Below are 24707 nucleotides of genomic sequence, written 5' to 3' on the forward strand. Positions count from 1 at the left end.
TGTTGCAATGAATTCTCGAACTGGTTGCGTTTGTGACATTTCTGGCCACAGTAAGCCCGATCTTTGGATACCACCCACAGCAACCACCAGCGTAGCTCTCATGGCCTGAGAGAAGCAAGACCTTGATCTCCTGACCCCAATCCCTCCACCACGTCTCCAAAACAGACAGCAGAAAGGCGAGTCCACAAGAAAGAGAAAAAGGACAGAACATCTTTCCTTTTCTCACCAAGGGTCCTCAAACTAACGGCATGCCTGAAATGGAGCTGGAGAAGGAAATTTTCATTGTTTGTAAGATTAAAGTTACGTTTTGGACTCGACTGGCCTTTTTTAGTACTTAAAGCAAATCTTAACGAAGGAAACAAGACTGTGTTAATATCCGAAAGTCAGAAAGGCGTGCTGGCCTGCTCAAGATGCCAGCAAGGCCTGGGGAAGGAGGAGGAGCAGAATATGCCTGACGTGGCAGATAATTTTATTTCTTAATAAAACTTTTCTCTGTTTACTTGTTTGCTTATGTTATTCGTCAATATGGCCACCTAGCACAATTTTTTTTTAAATAAAGAAAATTAATTATTCAGGAGGAAACCTCCCTGAGTTGAGAAATTGGGCTCAGGTCTAATGCTTTAAAGTTTTTCCTACTCTATCAAATGAGGGAATTGACCCCAGTGATCTAGCCTTTCAGCTAGGACATGTCAGGATTTCTATAGCCGTTTCATCTCTTTCCAAAGAAACAGAAGTGCCAAAGAAAAACTTTTGAGAACAGAAAAAAAAAAAAAAGAAGAAGAAGAAGAGGAAAATGAACTGAAAACCTTAAACCACGAACATGGCCGAACAATGACCAAAGTGGGAAAGAAGCAGTTTCGCTTCCTTCTAGGTATTTAGGCCTAACTCTCCCCTGTTAGAAAAGGAACTTCAGGAAAATGTCACATAAACATGCATGCGTGTACATTTTCAGATACTTACAAGAAAAAAGCTGAGAGCCCAAAAGCCGTTATTTTTCCTTCCCATGGGAAAGAGGAATGAAATCACGTATGTGAGGAGTATGAGACACGCCGCACAGCCAGCCACGCAGACCACCTAAGCACACAGGGTGAACAGCAAGGTTAGAGACGGGGTCACGGACGGGGAGAGGGGCGGGCAGAGGATCGCATCCCAGATCCCAGAGCTGTCAAAGGCAATCTTCTTGCACATGCCTTTTGTTAAGGACAAAGTGTCAACGAAAATGAATTGTTTTGTTTTGATTTTATTATTGTATTTGGGGAGTTTGGGGGAACATGATCACTTACCAGAGCAAACATGAATTCTAGTACAATTGTGGATTCCAAAAATATGTAGTACATTAAATGTATCGAAACAAGAATTCCAAAATAAAATGGGATGTCCACCAGGGCCTGTCCACACCAGTATGCTGAAGGACAGAGGCCTGAGATCCATAACTGAGATTGGGCTTTTTGCTGGTGAAGAAACAGAAGGGATACGGGTGAGGCTGAGATCTTGGGTAGAAGAGGTATTTTGTTTCTGTGAAAATGTTAAATTTTAGTAAATTTTAGAAGTAGTATGCCGCAGCAGCTACTTTTTGTGTGTGAAAAGTCTGTGTTCTTTTATATAGCAAATCTGACCTTCAGGAATTTGCTAGCCTGGGTTTGGGAAGCAGGCCACAGGGTAACTAAGACACTAAAACTATCCCAAAGAAAACGGTGTGTCTCCCAGGTGCTGCTAGCGGTAAAGAATCCACCTGCCTTGCAGAGACGCAGGTTCGGTCCCTGGGAGGGGGAGATACCCCGGAGAAGGAATGACAGCCCACTCCAGTGTGCTTGCCTGGGAAACCCCACGGACCGAGGACCACGGCGGACCTCAGTCCGTGGGGTCGCAAATAGTTAGGCATGACTGGGCACAAACGGCATGTGGCCAGAAAGAGCATTTTCCAAAATCCCTGCCATCCCGCTGGGGCGGGAGGATGGGGTCACCACTGGCCCTGCAGGAAGCGTCTGACCCGTGCCCAGAGCTGATTTAAAGCCCCCTTGACAAGAATGGAGTAAAGAAAAATCAGGAAATGTGACATATCTTATATTTCACACTAAAAAATTCCCTTTAGAATTGTAGATTAACTACACACAGTCAGAAAGTAGTGCATTTCACCTCTGAAGTTGATGTGAAGTGATTCCCTTGTTAAAAATATGTATGTATTTGGCTGTGCTGGGTCTTGGTTGCAGCATGCAAGCTCTTAGTTCCAACATGTGGGATCCACTTCCCTGATCAGGGATCAAACCTGGGTCCCCTATATTGGGAGTGCAGAGTCTTAGCCACTGGACCACCAGCAAAGTCCCTAGGGTGAGTCCCTTTAAAACCAAGGTTACTTTCCTGTGGTCAGTCATGAACTTTCTCACCTCGTTGACATCACGATGAACCATTTAATAAAACGCATACTTGGATTAGAGTAATACAATTCATGTGTAAACATTTTTCTTGAAGGGCTAGCTTGGGTGTCTAGGACAATAAAATTCCAGTTTGCTGAAGTCAGAGAGAATCATCTCTCCTCCTCCGCCCACCCTCCATGCGCCCCCTCCCCTCACCCAGCCTCTTACTTTGTAATCACTGACGCTGCTCATCCCAACGTAAGGAGAAAGGCAGTTTACGATGAGCAACAAAAGAAAATCCAAAAGGCCAATTGCCCATCTTGGGTCATCCTGCAAGTTCCAAACACATCCGTAAGTTACAGCGCTTGTTACCAACCACACAGTCAAACACAAGGGTCAAATACATTTAGGGAAAGGGTGAAAATGTCCAAATGGAAGCATAGACCTGATTTAAGAAGCAAACAAAGAGCAAACATGCTTGTTACCCTTAAAGGCAGGTTCCACTCCCAGGAACTGCATGATTTGAAAAGAAATTTAAAATCTGAATTTTACACGCCTGTGTTAAGAAGACAGACAACAGTTTCTCTTGCATATTTGTATCTGGTGCGTGAGGACTAAGTCGTTTCAGTTGTGTCCGACTCTCGCAGGACCCCATGGGCTGTAGCCCGCCAGGCTCCAGGGATTCTCCAGGCAGGAATACTGGAGTGGGTTGCCGTTTCCTCCTCCAGGGGATCTGCCCGAGGCAGGAATTGAACCTGTGTCTCTTACGTCTCCGGCACTGGCAGGAAGCATCTTTACCACTAGCGCCATACCCACCACAATCAAACACTTCTGTTAGGAAACACTTGAAGGCTCAGAAGTGGTTATTAAAATCATGTGCGATCAAAAGTTACGCTGCACTCCACAAGATATAAAAGATAAAACAACCAAGACCCCAAAGGACACTGTAATCTATAAAGTGACAGAGAGAACGCTGAAATTGTACAAAGAATCATAATTTCAGGGTTGGACCATACATTCCACACTTGCTTTAATCAGCAGCTATGAAATGCTCAGTAAATTCCTCCAGGGAAATCTGAATAAGATTAAGAATTGGGGTTGGAGGCTTCTCTGGGTGTTGTAGGTTTTCCAAGAAAATCTGTTCATTCATTACTTTCAGAAAATATGTATTGGGTACCTAAGAAGCGTAAAAAGCTATTCCAGACTATGAACCAAAGAAAGCCCAAATTACTAATACGATTCTTTGACAGTTCTCTGTCATTTTAAGTGTTTCCACGTCCTTCAGGATCCTGGCTCTTTCAGGTTCTATGTCTTAGGGAGCTGGCTGTAATTTTTAACCAGACACAATTTTAGATGACAAGAGTGGGGCCAGTGGTAAACCATGAGTTGCCAGTGTATTGAGTGTGGTAAAAGAACAGAAAAACAGAGCCAAATAAAGGGGCGAAAACAATAGGGAACATTCGACTTCCTAGAATTCTATTCTACATTTACATTTTCCATTGAAATTTTAAAAATGGTGATGAAGCTAAACATTAAGTGAGCTGAAAACTCTTTCTCTTCCAGAATAATGGCAAGCATGTCTGGAATGCTTGCTCTCCCCTTAGAAAACATAACTCCCTAAGGTGCAATTTTTTCCCCTGCGCAATGTACGTTGTATCTCCACATCTGGAAGCACCAGGTCGTGGCAGATACTCAAATACCTGCAGAATGAATGAAGACAGTAGATGCCAGGCTGTGTTGCAGGCACCTAATAAATTCACGCAACCCTCACAGCTTCACGTACAGGAGGTGTGAGGACATCCCGCTCTTAGAGGAGAGGTCCAGGAAGCAGGAGGGCTCGCAGAGAGTAGGCTGCAAGCTCAGGTACAGGCTCTGGCACCCCTGCCCCTTCCTCCCGGCTGACCTGCCTCTCACAGAAGTTACTCCTCTACTTACGGGCGGAAACGTGCTTCTCTCCGTCTTAATAAGCTCTGTGACATTAAAGATTCCAAGGAGGGCATTGCTAACAATCCCAATGAGAACAGGAAAACAGTTCATCCTCTTGGTATTGCATGCAACTGAAAATCTGTAATCCTTTAAAAAAAAAAAAAAGGCACGCAAATATACGCTCTAAATTCTTAGAGTAAATCTTATTGAAGAGTCTGTGTAAACTATCGGGGTGGAGTTAGGATAAGAAGGAGACAATTAGCTTCTCCTTGACACTTCTCCCTACTGGAATTGGTACAAGAATGCCTTATTTTTGTAATTCAAGTGACTTATTCTATACCTGAAATAAATGGACATTCACGAACATGGGAAGATGTCAAAGATCTAGATTCTATGTGACAAGGAAAGCCTTAGGACTTGTCTACTATGATTTCAATTTAGAAACTATGTTTCTGAACGTGAGATCATTCTAGATATGGTGAGTTGTGTTTTTATAAAGGAAAAGAGTGTAGAAGATAATTACTAAATGCATTAACATAAATAAAATACAGAAAAACGAATGGAATTATGAAGAGAATTTTACCTATGTTACATACTTCAGTAATGTTTGAATTAATCTCTTAAACAGTATTGCTTTTTTTCTGCTTTATTGAGGTATAGTGAAAGTCGCTCAGTTGTGTCTGACTCTTTGTGATCCCATGTCCATGGAATTCTCCAGGACACAATGCTGGAGAAGGTAGCCATTCCGTTCTCCAGGGCATCTTCCCAACTCACGAATCGAACCCAGGTCTCCCGCACGGCAGGCAGATTCTTTACCAGCTGAGCTATCAAGAAAGCCTTATTGAGGTATAATTGGCAAATAAAACTGAAGTTACTTAAAACACTTGAAGTGTGCATCGCAGTGGGAGTTCTCTGGCGGTCTAGTGGTTAGAACTTGGTGCTCTCCCTGCTCTGGCCCAGGTTCAATCCCTGGTTGGGGAGCTAAGATCCCTTAAGCCACGCGGTTCTGCCAATAAATAAATAAAGTGTACATCATGGTGACTTGATATCCATATAACTGTGAAAGGATTCCTCCCATCAAGTTAACTAACACATCCATACTGCACATGTATATGTGTGTGTGTATATATATTTCGTATGTGTATAAAACATTTAAATTCTTCCTTTAGCAAATTTTAATTACACCATCTTATTTATCCTATAGCTTAAAGTCTGTACCCTTTTACCAACACCCTCTTATTCTCCCACCTGCCCCTAGCCACCAACTTCTAATCTCTGTTCTATGAGCTTGACGGTCTTTTTTAAGATTCCACTTCTAAGTGGTACCATGCAGTATTTGTCTTTTTCTGTTTAGTTTATTTCACTTACCATAATGCCCTCCAGGTTCATCCATGGTGTCCCAAAAGACACTTTGCTCTTATAATGAATAAAATAATTTTAAACAATTTTATTAATAATAGTAATTATTATTATTGATTAAAATGATCCTTTTAAGAATTAAAGAAGGTGGAAAACATGCCCTGTAGAGGATTAAAATTTCATACCTTCTTCTAAAAGCGGCAAAGCAGTGTTCAAGTTATATTGATTATAGAATATTTGAGCTGTTTTTCTATGATTCACAAGTATTCGGATGTGGCAAAAAGCCATGCATGATAAAAAGTACATGGAAGCAAAAAAAAAAGATTCAGATATATTATTTCCCTTGGAATTATAATTTGAATTGTTGAATGTGTATGTCTTTTAGGCAAATGTACTTAGTGGTAAACAGAAGTAGATCTTTTTTCCTTTCCACTTAAAATAAAATCTATTTAAAAATAAAATTTGGTTTGACAATCTTTTTAAAAAAGTACATGGAAGCACACGTACCTTGTGGCCACCAGACACGATGATGGCTCCATTGTAGGAAGGGTCGTCTGAGCCGTTTCTGTTTCTAGCATCATCTACTTCCAAAACGAGATCCTGACGCTTCAGGGACAGCACAACGTCCTCAATACTGGATCCTGAAGAAGGCAGCCCAAGAGCAGAAGATCAGCGTCGAAGCGTTAAGATAGCAGTTTCCTCTTCTGCGGAGGAACAGTGCGCCGGACCTGGGAGAGGCCCCCACTCGCGCGCCCAGCGTGGGCAAGCGCACTCTGATGCTGGGACCTCAGACTCCAGCCTACGCTCTCGACCCTCTCCAGGAAGTGTTCATTTCTCTTGCAATTCTTAGTTATTTCCTGAGAACTCTGTGATTCTCACGGAAATAAAACTTTGTATTAGTGAATTTTACAGACTTTCCAGAACTCCGCAATGTCTGTAGTTACAAAGAATGCACACAGAATCCCCCTTCAGGACGCAGACGTGCTTGCTCTGGTGACGCAATCAGTCCCGCTGGCCAGGGGACCCCAGAACGACGCTCACAGCCCTGGTGACCGAGTCACGAGACCGGCCCGGAATCAAGCGAGCCTGATCGTCTCCATTCTTCCGTTCTTTCTCTTGATTCGAAAACAAGTCCTTCAGTTTCCTCCACCTCGAGATGAGGCAGGCTAGACAAGCACTGCTTTCGCCCCTCATGTTGTTGTCAAGACAGGTTTGTCTGCCTCTCAACCTTGTGCTCCTCAAAGTTCTTTGATAGTGACAACTGAAGACTACGGACCTCCTTGGTGGGCCAGTGGTTTGGACTCCACACTGTCACTGCTGAAGGCGTGGGTTCAATCCCTAGTCAGGGAACCAAGACCCCACAAGCTGCATGGCACAGCCAAACAAACACTGAGACACATTGAAGGCCTGCTTCTCACCTGTATTGTTGATGATCAACAGATCGGTCAGAGGAGCTTGAGGCAGCTGTTCCAGAGAAAGGAAGTACATTCCGGGTGAAAACTCCCAGCGATGATCATGGAAAAGCACTGAAAACACGATCCTCTCGCAGACGGTGGGGATTAAAGCAATTCCGAACACCACTAACCTAAGCCAAAGAAAACGAAGCCATGAGTCTAAAGCGCGCTCCCTCTGATGAAGTCACAGTCGTGCTCTCTAAAGGCCAACCTACGGAAATGCAGCGCTCAGATATGCCACTTAGTTACACAAAATGAAACCCAGAGTGGGATTAATCTGAAAGTGGGCCCACATTTTTGCATGATTCCTATCACGCTGCCAGGTGTCCGAGGGGGTCGGAGGGCCAGCAGAGGAGGTGAGGTCCCGGGGGTTCCTCCGCGGGCGTGCTGGCTGACCAGGACGCGTGGAAGAGTCTGCGGGACCTCAGACAGCCTGCCTAGGGGATGCTTTTAAAATACCTCTTGACTCTTGTTGTTTCATTCTTTTCTTCTTTCACTTTTATTTTTTAAATTATAAAAGTATGACAACACATTTACAGGAGACTTGGAAAATACAAAGTTATATATAGTTCATTACACATTACAGTTATTTTTTAGCTAGATAAACTAAGATTTTTAGCTGCGGTTTCAGTATTAAAACTCTCAAAAATGAATAGAATAGACGGAAAAATGGGATATGTTAACAGTAGACCTGAAAAGCACGATGAACCAATTCAACATAATAACGATTCATCCAATGTAGAAAAGTGTGATGGACCCAGAGGGCCCGTCTCAGGAGTTCCGAAGGGCAAGGAGCCGCGCTTCACACCGCGGCTTCAAGTGTGCCACGAGCAGGGTTTCAAGTGAGGCCTGGGCTCTGTCCGCTGTTACTTGACATATACCTTAACCTTGACAAAACTAGACGCAGCACTGAGTACACCAGCTTCAGATCCTAGAGCTCCCTCCACCAGCCGCGAGGGAAACGCTCCAGCCGTCTTTCTGTCGCTAGCAAGTACGTACACATCCACTCTTCAACAATCCCCTTCCTATCAGACCTCAACTCTATCAGCCTCGCAGCTCCTAGAGAAAGAACAACGAAGTCCACCGGAGAGGATTCCCCTCCGGTCTTACCAATGACAAAGAAGACAGACCCGAGGACGAGCCCGAGGTCCCGTTCCAGCCCTCTGGTACCACGGGCGACGTCTCTGCTCACATCACAGGCCGGGCCTCCGTGCTCCTCTGGACCTGCTCCACCCCACTCCCGGGGCTCCCACACTGAGTTCATCTTTCCTTCATCCTCCGTGACGCCCCTGCTACTGGCTCATTCCCATCATCACCCATCACCACGATCTCTCTCTCTTCATAAAGAAGTAATGAAATTTCCTTCTGAGCGCAGTCTCCCTCCAGCTACTGGTCGTAGAAAGAACAGTAGAAATTCCCTCTGTGGTCAAGCACCTCACAAGCGTTATCTGCTTTCAGGCTTTCTCTTCGTAAACCCTGAAGGACTTCCCTTTTGCCAAATGAAACAGATGCTTTTGGTTCTGAGCCGTCATCCTCCACCACTTGTCTGTTAATCCCTTCCTGTTCTCTAGTCTTGGCTCAAAGGTGACCATTTCAATGAGACCAACACTGACCCACCTGCTGAGAATGAACCCTAACTCCCTCCCCAGCTTCTTGGTCTACTCTACTTTGTATAAACTATTATATAATGTATTTAGTTTTTATATTTATCATTTTTCACCTTTTCCCCCAATCAGAAGGCAACCACTACCAGAAGGGCACAGATCTTACTCAATCAAAGCATGGAGAATGACTGTAGAACAGTTTACAGGCTGCAATAAAGATCTGTGGTGTACTGAGCAAGCAGCACGGTCATTGGGTAGTTACTTCATTGGTGCTTTTCTCCCTGACAAGATCGCCCGTCTCAAAGCCTTTTCAGTGGTATCTACTACTGCAGGACATTACTGCAGGCACTCAAGAGAAACCGATTACATGAACGAAGAAATCTGTAGCCTTATTTTCTTGACGTGGGGACCTTTTATGCACATATGGACTAAAGAGTCTTGAAGAGTCTGATAAGGACTTCCCTGGTGGTCCAGTGATTAAGAACCAACCTTCCAATGCAGAGGGCGCGGGTTCAATCCCAGGTCGGGGAACTAAGATCCCACATGGCTTGGAGCAACTAAACCCGAGCACTACAGCTGGAAAGAGGCCAGCACGCCACAGGGAGAGGCCGCGCCCTGCAGCTGGGACCGCACGCAGACGGAGTAAGTGAATAAATACTGTAAAAATAACAAGACAAAGACGTTTCTTAAAAAGTGTGATACTCACAAGGACAGGAAGATCTTCCTCTCATCCCGCAACTTTAAGAAGCGGAGTCTCGCCACCGCACAGACTTGGCGCCTCCAGAGAGCTGCGGAGCTGGCGGCCTTTTCCACTTCAGGAAGGGAACGAAGAGCCCGAGGGACGGCAGACTCCGCTCCAGGGTCGGGGGTCACGGTTCCCGCCGGGCCCCCGACACGGGGATCTGGAAGCACGTGGTCAGCTATTACAAGGGGTGACTTTACTTACGTTTCCTCTTTAGAAACTGTGAGAAATGACGTTAGACTCTTTGAAACAACACTCGTAACACATCAACTGCTGACAGCCGTAACGTTTACATTCAAGTCTTCCCTTCAAACAAATGTCCTGGGTGCAGTTTCGTGCGGGAGTGAGTCAGTCTGAGGGCATGGTTTAGGCGTCTAGAGGGGCATGACTTCATCTATAGCTGTAGCAAAAGCTCTTCACTGAGGGATTTTTGCAGAGCGAGTCTTACGCAAAAACACCATGATAAACGTCTACAGCCGAATTTCCTAAAAATTCTCCTCCTTCCTTTGTCTCCTCCAGAGGATCAGTTTATCACCAACAGCTGACATTCAGTGACTTTTTCAAGACACCGTGGTGATAAGAGAAAGTCCATGAAGACCCCCTGTTTGAGTCCCACCCACGCCACACATGAGCTGTATGATTGCGGCTAATCGCTCAAATGCGTAAATCTCACTTTCTCACCTACGTCATAATAGAAATAAAATCATTTATGGGGATTAAGAACAACAGAATCCTGGGTTTCCCGGGTGGTCCAGTGATTAAGAACCTGCCTTGGAATGCCGAGGACACAGGTTCGATCCCCCATCCGAGAAGATCCCACAAGCTTTGGGGCAACTAAGCCTGTGTGCCCCAGAGCCCACGCTTTGCAACAAGAGAAGCCCGTGCCCCACAGCCGGAGAGCAGGCCCCTCTCGCCGCAACTAGAGAAAGCCCACACACAGCACCAAAGACCCAGTGCAGCCATAGATAAATACATACTTTTAAAGAATAAAAATAAAATCAGGTTTTAAAAAGAAAATACCAACAGAATCCAACAGTTGAGCACTATGGCTGGCACAAAGGAGGCTTTTAAATTCTTCAAATTATTATTATTACTATAAAGTAAGGGAAGATAACATCTTATTTAATTATCTTCCATGAATATGTTAATTAGAATGGGTTGCTTAGCTAAACAAGAGAACATTCTTATAGGGAATGCCAAGAAAGAGACAAAACCTGGATTTAGGACGTTAACAGAGAGCTACTGAGGGAAGGTGGTGGGCACAGCAGAGGGAAGAGGTTAGATCCGACAGGGGCGGCACACAGTGTCACAAGGAGACGGGTCTGGCCCCAAGCCTGATGACGTTACTGTAAAACACTTACAATAGCTTGCAAGGTGGATGGCCCCTTTACGCCTAATTCACCTTCTAGTTAGAATTCCACAGAAAAATCTATAAATATGAATCAACAAATGGTCATTTTCTTTTTCCTTAATTTCCTGCTAGACACACATTTTTATACCTGGCTCATCAATTGCTGATCTGCCTTTTAGGTTCAAGAATACTTCAGTTAGAGTTGTCATGGAAACACCAAAATTCATTATGCCCTGTTCAGAAGAGTTTTCAAGGTCTCTGCAAAGATCTAAAAAGCAAAGTAACAAAACAATGCAATTATTATTGTAAAGCGTACACTAAAATACTAATTTCTAACAATTACTCAGGACAGATAAATCTGAAAATATTTTCACATTAGAGATGCCAGCAACTCAAGAAAACATTCCTATAAGGTGTTCTCTTGTCCTTGAAATCATTTTTGTTATTTTAATAAACTTTAAAATCTCCATCTCTATGGCCATGTGTGTGTTTGTATCTGTATGTCTATTTAAAAACACCAAAAACTTCAAAATAAAAATTCAGGAGGCATGGAATAAACTGAATTTTCTTCTTTGTACTTTCCAAATGTTTTTTATAATCAGTATCTTACATTCATAATTAAAATTATAATTTACCAAGAAACTATAGACCTGCTTGTAAATGTTCTAAAAATAAGGTTTATTGAGCCTGAATCTCAAACAGAAATGAAAGGTTTCTGCTGTTTCAGAAAAGATATATGTCGAAGCTTCGTTTAATGCTGATGAAGAGCGCAAACCCGAGTTTCTCAGTGGACTACATTAAGGGAAACTTAGTTGCTCTCTCATCAAAACCATGTCCAAGTAACACACTTCGTTACATTAGAAATGGGAGGGAGAGTACTTATGAATTCTTTCATGTAGAAGCTTCAGAGCATGACTTGGAGAACTGCGGAAAATGCAGTCAGCGTCGTCGTGGGCCGTGGCTGTATTCTATGTGGTCACACAGCCTGTTACCTGGAAACCTGTCTGTTCTTTCCAAGGGCAAAGTATACACAAGTTTTTCTTCACTTTCTGCTGTTAACTTGGCGTCTGAGACGTGCTGTGTGATGAGGGAGGTGATTCTCTCCGTATTGCACCTTTCATTCCTGTGTAAACTAAATTTTCAAAAGAGGCATGAGTCCTTCAAGTTCTTCTCCAATATGACTGCTTACAAAAAGACAGTTTTTGGTTAAACAGTCTGTATATATTATAGGCATATCCTGCTAACATCAGTAACAGGTTCTGACATTCTATGAAGTGGATTGGAATACAATTTTAGACTTTTAGAACAAACCGTTTTATTAAAAATGATCGACTGCTTTTAGGGGGACACAGCTGCAGATTTTTTTCTATATAAATATTGCCAAAAATGTTGTATCAAAAGATACAGACATTTTTAGAAATTTGCATGCTTAAAACCAAGGTGTACGCAATAAGAAAATGTTAACAAGATATTTCGTAGCATCTATTGTAAATCAATCCCCTCCCCAAATGAAGCTGACTTTTCTTACAGTTCTAAAGATGACATGGAATTACAATATGGTCACCCCTCATGTGGATACAGTCTTATCAACAACAACGACACCCAGAATACGTTACCTCAAATGATATCCAATACCCCATTTCCGCTTCAGGAACAAAGACGACCCTGCACATCTGAGCTTCCCATTAGACAGAAACACTTTCCTATCTGAGCAGAAAGAGAGAAAGAGTAAATTCTGTAAACTCCTTGTATAGAACATTCTCTCTGGAGACCAAAGCTGGCTGGATTTTTCAGGATGAATGCAACCTTGGTACCACCGAGCTCCTAGATGCCGCTACTTGACACCAGTCTCCACCTTGTGACTGGCACCGGTGAGCTGGGCACACAGAGGCTTGAGCTGGGCTGATGCACTGGGTCTTGCATTTCAAGGCTCAATCAATGGACCATGCCTCCTAGAAGATGTGATACGCCTACAGGGGCCTGAGTCACCCAGGTCACCCTCGCAAAGGAAATCCACCCTGAATATTCACTGAAAGGACTGATGCTGAAGATGAAGGTCCAAAAATTTGGCCACCTGATGCAAAGCGCCGACCCATTGGAAAAGACTCTGATGCTGGGAAAGATTGAGGGCAGGAGGAGAAGGGGACGATAGAGGACGAGATGGTTGGATGGCATCACCGACTCAATGGACATGAATATGAGCAAACTCCAGGAGATAGTGGAGGATGGAAGCCGGGGCGTGCTGCAGTCCATGAGGTCACAAACAGTCGGGCATGACAGCAACCACCACCACAAAAGCCAAAAAAAAACTCAAGCCCCAGCTGAACTGCCAACTCTGCAACACACGGACTAAGCGAGTGCCTACCGATTTAGGGCGCCGAGGTTCGAGATGGTTTCTGACAGCGTTTCTGAGGCAGGAGACAGCTGGCACAAGAGGTGCCGTGCATCCAACCTCGATTTCATGCAGGAAACTGCGGACACTCCCACAAGGCACGTCAACAGCAAAACCTTCTCTCCCTTCCCTGAGACCTTCTGACCTCACTTCCCCCTGATTCCTTCTCTACATGATCCCTGGCCTCACCAAGACCGTCCTCCCCACCTGCCAAGATTTCCGAGGCAGAATGTTTGCTGTGTCTCTAATTCTCCAATCTTCACATCCAACACCTCACTCAGTAAAGAAAGGATCTCCCTAGAAAGGCACCGAAGGACTGCAAATTTAAAAATGAGTTTTTCCCAGCGAAACATTTCTTTCTACTCAACAACAAAAAAATATTTTTGTATGTGCTAAGTCACTTCAGTGGGAAGCCACATATTTTTGTATACCCATACACACACACACACACACACACACACACACACACATACACACGAGCTTCCCAGGTGGTGCTAGTGGTAAAGAACCTGCCTGCCAGTGTGGGAGACGTGCATTTGATCCCTGGGTCGGGGAAATCCCCTGGGGGAGGGCATGGCACCCCACTCCAGTGTTCTTGCCTGGAGAGTCCCATGGAGAGAGGAGCCTGGCGGGCCAGTCCATGGGGTCACAAAGAGTCGGACACGGCTGAGCCTACTTAGCAAGCAGGCACACACATAAAAAGTAACACTGGCATTTCAGATTTTTAAAAATATGCACTCTGATTAATATAAACAGAAAGTTACAGACAGGAAGATACATAAAGTGTGAGTCTGAGAACTCATGGGGGTCAGAATGCCTGGAGGCCAAGCGCCACTTTCGGACGCCCTCTCTCAGACCCATGGCAAATGAGACTCTCTTCTTTCCAACAGAAGTTAGAGAGAATCTCTCTCGTATTAAGCCCTTGATACCGAGTCAGTGTAAAGAAACCAAGACTCACCAGCCAGGATGTCAGCCTCGTCCATGAACTGGGTAGTAAAAAGGATCGTGTGGTTGCTTTTCCGCTCCTTCAGGAAGTTCCACACGAGGTGCCTTGAGAAAGGGTCCAGTCCAGCAGTTGGCTCGTCCAGGAGCAAAACCTGCAGTGGAGAGCACACGAAACACCTTCCGTTTAGAGAGAGGCTCTTCAGAAAACAACACGAAACCCAGTATGACGTCTGCACTCAGAGTCCTTGATCAGATCCCTAACAGGCTTGCATGGCCCCTTATTATAATTTTTCTCTCACTTTTGGCGACTAAAATGCAGTCTGGACTTTAAATCGCTTTACATCTTCAATCCAAATTCATCTCAAAGATATTTTTATCTCTTACCTGAGGATCTCCTAAAATGGCAATCCCAAACGTGAGTTTTCTCTTCTGTCCACCGCTTAATTCATTAGCAATGACATCTTGAATACTGTGCATGTCTAATTCCATCAGAATGCCTTTTACCTATCAAAAACACTACATTAATAGAAAATATTTTACCTGAAGCAATCTTAATTTGCTAATAGTTACAAGGAATTTATTCTAGAACTCCATTAATTAAATTTTACTTATGAAAGAGTAAAGTAATAGTGAAAGAGTAAAATATGACCAGAAGCAAACTAAGTAAATTATTTCCAAAGTCATCAATTCTAATATGTTCATGTACCTCTTGCTCCACTTCTTTTGGTGGAATCCCTTTTATTTTAGCAAATAGCCTGAGGTTTTCTCTCACAGTAAGAAAATCGAAGTAGATATTAAATTGTGGACAAAATCCAGTGTGATTTCTGATTTCTTCCATGTCCATTATTTCAGAGAGTTGGGTGCTGTAAATAGTGGCAGATCCTATAGATAAAAAAATGTCAGTCTTTAACACCAGGCTATTTACTCTATGCAGAGTGATAACATAGGATATTCATTGAAGAAACTCCCATTTTATAGCTATGTAATTAATACATTGAAAAGAGGCAGATTATTCTTGACATAAATATCATTGTCCAAAGCAGTGCAGAATATACACGGAAGGACAAATAATAGTGAAAAAGAGATACAAGCATTCTATTTTATGTAAACATGAAATAAATATTTCCCATTTTAAATGGATCAACTTTGCAAAAAGCCTCTTTTCAGAGAAATGTTTTTCTTTCACATAATCAGACTGAGGAAGCTGTTTACCAGCCACCTTGGTTTGTAAAGTTCTCTTCTCACCTTCGGTACAAGCAGACCAGCCGCCAAGGATGCTCAGCAACGAGGATTTGCCAGCTCCGCTGTGTCCAAGAATCGCCGTGAGCTGGCCTTCATAGACGTCAAGACATATGCCTGTTTCCGGATAAAATCTGAAAGTTAGACTTTGGATTATACTGCAATGAAGTGGGCCTTAAAAAAAAAAAAAAAACTGAAAGAGTAAAGTGTACTTCCGCACTTCATTTCATTTCACCATATTTTAATATGACTTTTTACAATTATATATCTACTTGTGTCTATTTATGAAGACAAAGCCTCACTTCCTCTGAAGAAATTAGATCAAGACTGGGAATATAAATTCCCACTTTCCTCCCTACCACAAATACTTTGAATGTCAAAGGATATATACAGTTAATATTAGAGAACAAAGCCAGAGATATGAAGATAAAAACAGAGGAAGCAGAGTATGTATTAATACTTCCTGGACAAAGGCAAGTCTCCATTTCTACTAAGAAGCAGTCTCACTGAGGGTCCCAGAGCCAGATACAGAGGCTAAGGAGCAGTGTATGCTGTCTACTCTATCTTAGCAGGGAAGGGGGTTGGTAAGGACAGGGTGCTCAAGCTTCCCTGGCACCAGTCAGCTTCTGATCTGTATCACAAAAGTGTGGGCGTGGTCTCAGAGAGGGCTGCTGGGACCCAGCACGCGTCACAGGCATCTTCATACGTGCATGCTTACGACTTGACAGTCTTTTAACATTTGAAATATTATCTAATTCCACTGGGAAGCAGCAGAGAGTTCTATGAGCATCCCAGAATTTTTAAGAGACTCCCTGAAAACGTAAATCGTGGGGTTAAATTGTGAGAGAATCAAAAATAAAGCAAAGCACAGCCCAAAACAGATGATGAAAAGCCCTATGAAAATATTAATACCAACAAATCTGGTGATGCTCCAAGCTAGTGTCAGAGATTATACACCAGCATAATTAGTACAATCCCATTTCTTAAACTGTCTCATCCATACATAGAAAAATACGCATTAGTGATTATGCCTCACAGTAGAAATTTTAAAAAATGTTTAGTTTTATGTATATTCATTCTCTAATTTTCCATTATGACTATTTTCAAGAAATGAAAAACATTTTAAATTAGAAACATCAAAACAATGAAGTTGTTCTCTTTACCTTGCAATGCGTCTACTTTTCCAGGCTTTCCTTTATATTCTTTTTTAAGATTTCTGATTCTGAAAGAAGATTAAGCGGCTATGAGGTGATTGAGTTTGTAACGACACAAATGAAGCTACCTCTCTCTTGATCACTACCGCTTATGATGGACCTTAACCTTCACCAAAGGAGGGATTTATTGTCGGAGTTCTCAGGAGCACGTGGAAACACTGTCTGGGCGAGGGGATGGAGGTGGGACCCGCTTCCACAAACTGGTAAGACGATCCATCTTAATGGGAAGAGGAGGGCAGAAGCCCCTGCCAGGCCCAAAGGAGATTTCCACAGATGCTCAGATTCTCACCAAGCCGGCATTCAATGCCTTCCAGCTGCATTAGCAAATGAAGGGAAGCTACTGTTGGAAGAAAGTCAGGAAGAAGCCAAGGAGGGGGAGCAGTGGAGAGCAGCTTCCTCTCTCTTGATTACTCAATCGTTCTCTTCCTTGGGCAAATTCATCAAAATAATAGTAGCTTTTGCTCTCCGTTGCATTTGTTTTCCCCACCTCCATTCCCAGCCTAATCACAGAGCCTGGGACCCCACCACGCTTCTGAAGCCAGTTCTCAATGAAGTTACCCATGATGTCCTAAGGAGCACATCCAGCGGTCACTTTTCAGCCCTTGTTTCATAAACCTCATCACTGATTTGACAATTGCACACCCTTGCCTTCTTGTGCTTAGCTCTGCTCGCTTCCGGTTTTCACCTCGTTCTCAATATTCCCTCTGGGCATACCTTATGGACTCCTTAAATGGGACTCTATACTGACCAGCTATTTTTCTTATTCTCAGATCTTTGCCATACAGTATCTCCCAATCTTTCTGCTTCCTCTCTTACCAAAAATTCTCATTCTCAATTCTGTGTCTTTAGACCTTTCTTCAAAGCTTCAGATTTATGAACTCAGCCTTCTATTATATATCTGTACATGGATATCAAACCCACATGGATAATAAATCGACATGTACACACTTCCTTTTATGTAACAGACTTATTGCTTAATTATCCCACTGACTCAAGATGCCTCTGTACTGTGGAACTACATCACACATTTCTTGGGAAGAAATGAGGCTTGGAGAGCTCAGCATTTACCAGAAAGTCATGAAGCTACTAATTATGAAGAAATCTTTCAGGATGGAAGCAAAAATATCTGAAAGAAAGGAACTTTCAAAAACACATCATCAACTAATGCTGATTCACACTGATGTATGGCAAAACCCACCACAACGCGGTAAAGTAATTACACTCTAATTAAAAAAAATTAAAAAGAATGAAAACACGTCATCCCAAATGGATAAAGCAGCTGTGGTACATATATACAATGGAATATTACTCAGCTGTAAGGAATGCATTTGAGGCAGCTCTAACGAGGTGGGTGAATCTAGAGCCTATTATACAAAGTGAAGTAAGTCAGAAAGAGGAAGACAAATGCCACGTGTTAACGCATATATATGGAATCTAGAAGGATGGCACCGATGAGCCTGTCTGCAGGACAGCAACAGAGACGCAGACACAGAGAAGAGACTCGGGGCCTCACTGGGGGAAGGACGGGGGGGGTGCAAATGCAGAGAGTGGCTCTGACCACATACAGGATCCTGTGTAGAACCGAGAGCCAGCCAGCGGGGAGTTGCTGCATGACTCGGAGCTCAACCTGCCGCTCTGTGACACCCTAGAGGGGTGGGATGGGGTGGAGGTGGGAGGTGGGAGGTGGGAGGGAGGTTCAGGATGGGGGACGTGGGTGCCTGTGGCTGATTCACACTGATGTATGGCGGAGACCAACACACCATTGTAAAGCAGTTACCCTTCAATTAAAAATAAATAAAATGTTAAAACCCACATCATCCATAACATTGGACACGTGGTTGTCCCTGTGGCAAGTTAATTCATCACGCTTTTACCTAACCATGCACATGGTCACGTAAACTGTTAAGTCACCTTATGGCTTCTTTTCCGTGGAACTCTGGAGACACTGGCTCGAAAGAATCATCGCAGGAGAGCTCAGAATTCATTTCATTCCCGAAGACTTCACGGTGAGGGCTTTTGTGTTGGGACCAAAAGGAAGACTTCAGGAAAAACAGTGGTGAACGCCGCTGGCCGTTTTCATCTGAGCCATAAAGACACGATTCCGTGTTGAGTCAAGCAAACAGCTTCAGTGAAGAACCACACCTGTCACAGTGCAGCTCGACAGCAATTTTTTCTGCACATTAACGAGTTCTAGTCGTTTTTCCCAGTTTTACTGAGAAATAATTGACACACATAATTATATAAGTTTAGGGAGTACAGTACAATGGTTTGATTCACAAATAGTGTGAAATGATGACCACAGTAGGTTCAGCTAACATCCTTCATCTCATAGAGATAGGATGAAAGAAGGAAAAGAAAACTCTCCTTGTGACGAGAACTCAGGATTCGTTCTCTTCACAGCTTCTCTATGCAGCACACAGCAGGTCACCTACAGGCATCCTGTTGTGCGTGGACACTATGTGTTTATAACTGGAGTCTTGTACTTCTTGACTGCCTTCCTCCAGTCTGCCATCCATATATCTCCATTTTGCTCTTTTTGTTGTTCAGTCACTAAGTCGTGTCTAAATCTTTACGACCCCAGTGGACCGTAGCCCACCAGGCTCCTCTTCCCATGGGATTTCCCGGGTAAGAACACTGGAGTGGGGTGCCGTTTCCTGCTCCAGGGGATCGTCCTGACCCAGGGACTGAACCTGCATCCCCTGCGTGGGCAGGCGGATTCTTTACCACTGAGCCACCAGCAAAGTTCAAACCTCCATATACCCCTGTATATGAACGGGAGAATCAATGACAATATCTGAGATTTAAATGAACTTATATCCTAATGATAAGAAACGGGGATATAGGGCAACAGTTAAAAGAAAGGGCAGCTCTGGGTCTAAAGCATCAGAAAAACTAAAATGAGATGGAACTTTAATGATATATCCACCGAACATGAATTTACTGGTGACAAGAAGAGGAAATTCAATAGGCTTTTCCAGAGACCATGAAAAGTGAAAGAAAGTGAAGTCGCTCAGTCGTGTCCGACTCTTTGTGACCCCATGGACTGTAGCCTACCAGGCTCCTCTGTCCATGGGATTCTCCAGGCAATAGTACCGGAGTGGATTGCCATTCCCTTCTCCAGGGGATCTTCCGGACCCGGGGATCGAACCCGGGTCTCCCGCATTGAAGATAGGCGCTTTACCATCCGAGCCTCCAGGAAGTCCAGGGACCATAGGAGAACGAAGGCCGCGGAGCTTCTGCGTGTCACGCCGTGAACACGCCAGCACTGTGAGCAGACACAGGGGCCGCGCCAGGAGAGGGACTGACGCGGCGGAGACGCACAGCGAGCTGCGCGCAGGAAATCGTGGAGGGAAACGTAAGAGAACCCGGAGCTGGAAAACGGGGCTTTGAAGAGAGAGGCAGAAAGGAGGAGTGATGAGGCTTCAGAAAATGAATGTGCGCAAGACGAGAGGCTCAAGGATGGGCCTGAGCCGAGACGGCTAGAGGTGAGCTGTCACAAAGGGGGGCTGCGCTGCGCAAAAGCAGCGGGGAAAAAGCGCGGAAACAAAAACTGGGAAATACACGCATCCTCATGTGTATGCATTTCACTCGGACAAGAAAAGCATACTGATTATGAACGCGCGGAGGACTTAATAAGAAAGAACAGAAATGCCACCCATTAAAATAGGAATTAAGTTCTAGGTGGAAGTATTGGAGAAAAAAATTTTCATATAGTTAAACTGTCTGGGCCACCAAGGGGTTTCCCCGGTGGCTCAGACAGTAAAGAATGAGCCTGCAATGCAGGAGACCTGGGCTCAATCCCTGTGTCAGGAAGATCCCGCGGAGGAGGAAATGGTAACCACTCCAGTACTCTTGCCTGGAGAATCCCATGCACAGAGGAGCTTGGAGGGCTACAGTCCAGCGGGTCACCAAACTGTCAGACATGACTGAGCAACTGAGCGTGCACACAAAGGGAACACAGGCATATTAGTTCCTGGGATTATGTGTGTAGACTACACTTGAGTTTTATAATAATAATTTACTGAGCGCACACACAAAGGGAATACAGGTATATTAGTTCCTGGGATTATGTGTGTAGACTACACTTGAGTTTTATAATAATTATTTAAAAGTTGGTTGTAGGGTTTATTTTGTTATTTTATTTGTAGAATATTATATAAAGGTATTCCCGTTAGACTGATTTTTTTCACAAAAAGGAGAAGAAGTTATCCATTAACTTTGTACTGTAAATGTTAATATTTTGAGATGCAGAAGAACAAGTTTACTAGAGCCAAATACTAGCAGGAGTGATGTAATGAGCTATCTTGTCTTATGGCTGTGAACTCAAGTGCTAAGAAGCAGTGTTCTCTAATGGTTGATTTAGGTATCTCCTTTCCTCTCCCGTTAATACACACACACACACTCTTTACTTCTTACTTTTATAAAAGATACAAACCAACAGAAACGCAAGTGGTTTTTCATTAAAATGTCTCAACAAAATAGTTCCATTCAGATCATTAAACAGTGAGATGAAAATGAGGAAATTCTACTGTTTTGAATGTTTTTCCTTTCCTCTGCAATCAGGAATGCTTTTAAAATGACAAGTCAACAAAGAATTGGACACCACCCTTCAAGACACAGAATTATTTTAAATTCAACTTTAATCACACCACACTATTACTTACCAGGCAAAACGTGCTCAAAATATAATGTTAATGTCAAATAGAGCAGAGTGTCAAATGCCAGAAGGAAGAAAACCACTATCATTGTGTATGACTCCCCAGAGGGATCAGGGAAAACAACACCACTCACGTGATACTCTTGATGCGAAATCTGAAACCACAAAGAAAAAAATACAAAGTTAGATAAACCAATAAAACTGAAGTTCTTCTAATGATGCTGCATAGGCAAACACAATTTTAATACTCCTTTTCCTTAAAAAATGCATGGTGAAGCTGTGAGTAGCAGTGTTGCTTTTGACAAATAAAATGATTGTCACCGAGTGGGAAATGCTCTAAGAGAAGGAAACGCTCTAAGACAATTGAAGAACAGAAACTTAATTTATTCATTAATCAGAAATCTTCAGGAAGGCGATTTAGAGAAGTGGGAAGGCAACCAAAAATAATTTATTCTGGGAAGAGAAACCCAGAGATGGCAGGGAAGTCAGAGGCCATTTGAAGGAAGTATGAAAAGCCCAAGTGTTCATATGTTGCAAATGTGTTAAAATATTAGGTAAGTACTGAAAACTTGAAGAGGTTGATTTTAAGGGTAATAAAGATAAAACAGATGATGAAGATCACAGCTAAGCTTCACATCCGCATGGTTCTAGCCTCATACATAAATAACAGCACAATTACCCGTGAGCTCGATTCCAACATCCTGACTTTGCAGACGAGCAAGGAGAAACTACAGCAGCCTGGTGACCACCCGAGGCGACTCGGCGGGAAGTGACGGGACTGAGCCTCATTCCTGGCGCCTGGCCCTGGCCCCGCTCAGATCGTGAGCGGTTATTTTTCTCATTTAAATTTCCCAAGAGTTTACAAATGATCTGTTTGATAACTCTAAGAAGATCTTTTTAAAGATTTTTTTGGATGTGGACCATTTTCAAATTCGTCATTGAACTTGTTACAATATTCCTTCGGTTTTATGCTTTCTTTTTTTGGCCAAGAGGCCTGTGGGATCTTAGCTCCCTGACCAGGGCTGGAAGCTGCACCTCCTGCATTGGAAGGTGAAGTCTTAACCACTGGGCCGCCAGGGAAATCCCTATAAGATTTTTTATTTAACTTTTCAATAGCATAATTTCTTAAAATGCAGGGTAATTGATCATTAAGCTTGAGGAAGTACCAAACTGTCTCAATAATGCTGAAATTCTAATAGTTCCTACATGGCTGTGTTCTTACCTGAGCCACCCCAGCAGTGAAGGCAAAAGGGCTAAAGAGACATAAAGCCCATCCCAGTGATGACGGGAGTTGTCTGTACAATGCAGTGAATCCCAGACAGCCCCAAAACACAGTGAAGAGAGAGCCAACCACGCCCGTCAGGATGGGTCTCTTTATCAGCACGCAGAGGAGGAAAGCCAGTGCTATCTGAAGGAAGAAAGAAAAGTTCCAGGGGGTATATTTTTTTCCTCTGAGTATCATGAATAGCAATATTCACTCGTTCATCACGTGAACAAAAACTTTCTCAAAAACATACAGAAACCAGAGTGCAAATTGAGAAGCTCTAGGCTACCAGTACCCTGAAGAAATATGGATACTGGCTTATGTATCTGAGACTTGAGGCAGAATGAGAAATGCATGTTTTGCCAACTCACCAAAGACAGGCCATACAGGGTGAAAAGCGTGACTACCACCAGGAAGCCAGCAAGGATAATCATTTCGAATAATTTTATGACCAGAGTGATGAAAATGGATACAACAGAGATGAAGCCAGCATACATCAGTGCCCAGGAGAGCCTACGGCAGAAGCAGAGAGTTAATTCAGGATGTCGCACGTCCACAGACACACGAGAGGCGGTATAGGAGAGTTCACAGCGCACACTCCGGGAGCGAACAGACTAGAGTCACGTGTATTATAAACGTGTGGCTCTGTGCACTCTAGCGGTGTGATCAGGGGCAAGCCTCTTGTCTCACTTCGTCTGTAAAATGGGATTAATTGTGTTAACTATCTCATATGGTTGTTTTGAGGATTCAATGAAATAATGCCTATGAAGACTTTTGCCTAGCGATGATTAAAATTATCTTAACTAACACAGAATGAATGTTAAAATTAACATTGCCACTGTTGCTCAGTTGCCAAGTTGTGTCTGACTCTTTGCAGCCCCGTGGCCTGCAGGACGCCAGGCTCCTCTGTCCTCCACCGTCTCCCCGAGTTTGCTCAGCATCATGTCCTTTGAGTCAGCGCTTCTATCCAATCATCTTGTCCGCTGCCACCCTCTTCTCCTTTTGCCTTCAATCCTTCCCCAGCATCAGGGTCCTTTCCAATGAGTTCCCCCAGGTATTAACGTGGGATACACAGTTAACTCACCAAAATGCTGACTGTTGAAGACCCATCCCTGTCATCAGCTTCTTAAATTTTTTTCGTTCCTTTGTAATGTTTAACGATGCAACATACACAAAAGGGGAGAAGTAAACAATACAGATAAAAATGAACCACTCGTTTATAATCTCTCCCTTAGAAATGAAAGGGGGTGTCCTCATATTTATTCCAACAACTGATATCAACTCTTCCATAACCGAATGATTCGTTGTGACCTAAATTGGGATGTTAACAAACAAATAAATTAGGTTAACCATAGAAGAAATAGACTAGAAAACAACATTTATTGTTTTTTTCATTTTCATATGGAGGATTTTATATATTTCTAGCAGCTTAAAATATGGGGAGATAGAGGTGGAGGGAGGAAGATGAGGCTGGATACATAAATGACTCTCACAGTTCAGGCAAGAGATGAACATGACCTGAATAAACGCTGGTGGCAGAATTGAAGAGAGGTAAGTAGAGCTGAGCTTACAGTTGGCAGGGCTGGATAAGAGAGAAGATGTAAGGTGACGCAGAGGAAGTGATCTCTGATAACCCCCCAGTTACGTGGCTGGCTTTGGCATTCACTGGAGATAGAGAAAGGGCTTCCCAGGTGACTCAGTGGGTAAAGAATCCACCTGCCAATGCAGTTTCAATCCCTGGGTCAGGGAGATGGCAACCCATTCTGGCCTGGAGAATCCCCATGGACAGAGGAGCCTGGTGGGCTACGGTCCACGGGGTCTCAAAGAGTTGGACTCGACTGAGCACACATACATGAGATGGAGAAAATTTTTTAAAGACTGGGTCACGTTTAGAGAAAAACACCCACATTCAGGTCGGAACATACCAATCTGAATTGCTTACGGGGCATCAAGCAGTCAGCTCCTCAGGACTGCAGTGAAGCAGGCCTTGTCCATCACCTGTGTTTGTAAACAGTTTTACTGCAATGCAGTCAGCACATTGGTTTAGGAGCGCTTCCACATTAAAAATGGAAAGTTGGGTATTTGCAACAGAAACTGTTTGGCCCCCAGACCGCAGAATACTTGCTCTCTGGTCCTTTAAAGGACGAGTTTACTGGTCAACAATTAAAGCAGGGTTCTTACAGTTATCAGCATGTAAACTGTAAAT

The 24707-nt window shown here is 43.5% G+C and overlaps 1 protein-coding gene across 1 annotated transcript in view; it reads right to left on the reverse strand.

Annotated features, from left to right (window-relative positions):
* The window catches only part of ABCA10 (ATP binding cassette subfamily A member 10), a 50848-nt gene that overhangs the window by 17476 nt on the left and 8665 nt on the right, over positions 1-24707 (reverse strand). The window contains exons 6-25 of the mRNA XM_040244409.1: positions 23586-23812; positions 22873-23014; positions 22460-22645; positions 21245-21392; positions 18492-18660; positions 16530-16588; positions 15373-15483; positions 14834-15009; positions 14512-14631; positions 14141-14279; positions 12407-12497; positions 11783-11922; positions 10939-11058; positions 9404-9599; positions 7058-7224; positions 6147-6280; positions 4290-4427; positions 2583-2684; positions 1284-1451; positions 961-1074 (exon numbers count right to left, since the gene is read on the reverse strand). Coding sequence (XP_040100343.1) covers positions 961-1074; positions 1284-1451; positions 2583-2684; positions 4290-4427; positions 6147-6280; positions 7058-7224; positions 9404-9599; positions 10939-11058; positions 11783-11922; positions 12407-12497; positions 14141-14279; positions 14512-14631; positions 14834-15009; positions 15373-15483; positions 16530-16588; positions 18492-18660; positions 21245-21392; positions 22460-22645; positions 22873-23014; positions 23586-23812 — 2847 coding nt within the window. The remainder of the gene's footprint in view (positions 1-960; positions 1075-1283; positions 1452-2582; positions 2685-4289; positions 4428-6146; positions 6281-7057; positions 7225-9403; positions 9600-10938; positions 11059-11782; positions 11923-12406; positions 12498-14140; positions 14280-14511; positions 14632-14833; positions 15010-15372; positions 15484-16529; positions 16589-18491; positions 18661-21244; positions 21393-22459; positions 22646-22872; positions 23015-23585; positions 23813-24707) is intronic.

This window comes from Oryx dammah, unplaced genomic scaffold (assembly GCF_014754425.2).
Source record: "Oryx dammah isolate SB20612 unplaced genomic scaffold, SCBI_Odam_1.1 HiC_scaffold_8, whole genome shotgun sequence".
Classification (NCBI taxonomy): Eukaryota; Metazoa; Chordata; class Mammalia; order Artiodactyla; family Bovidae; genus Oryx; species Oryx dammah.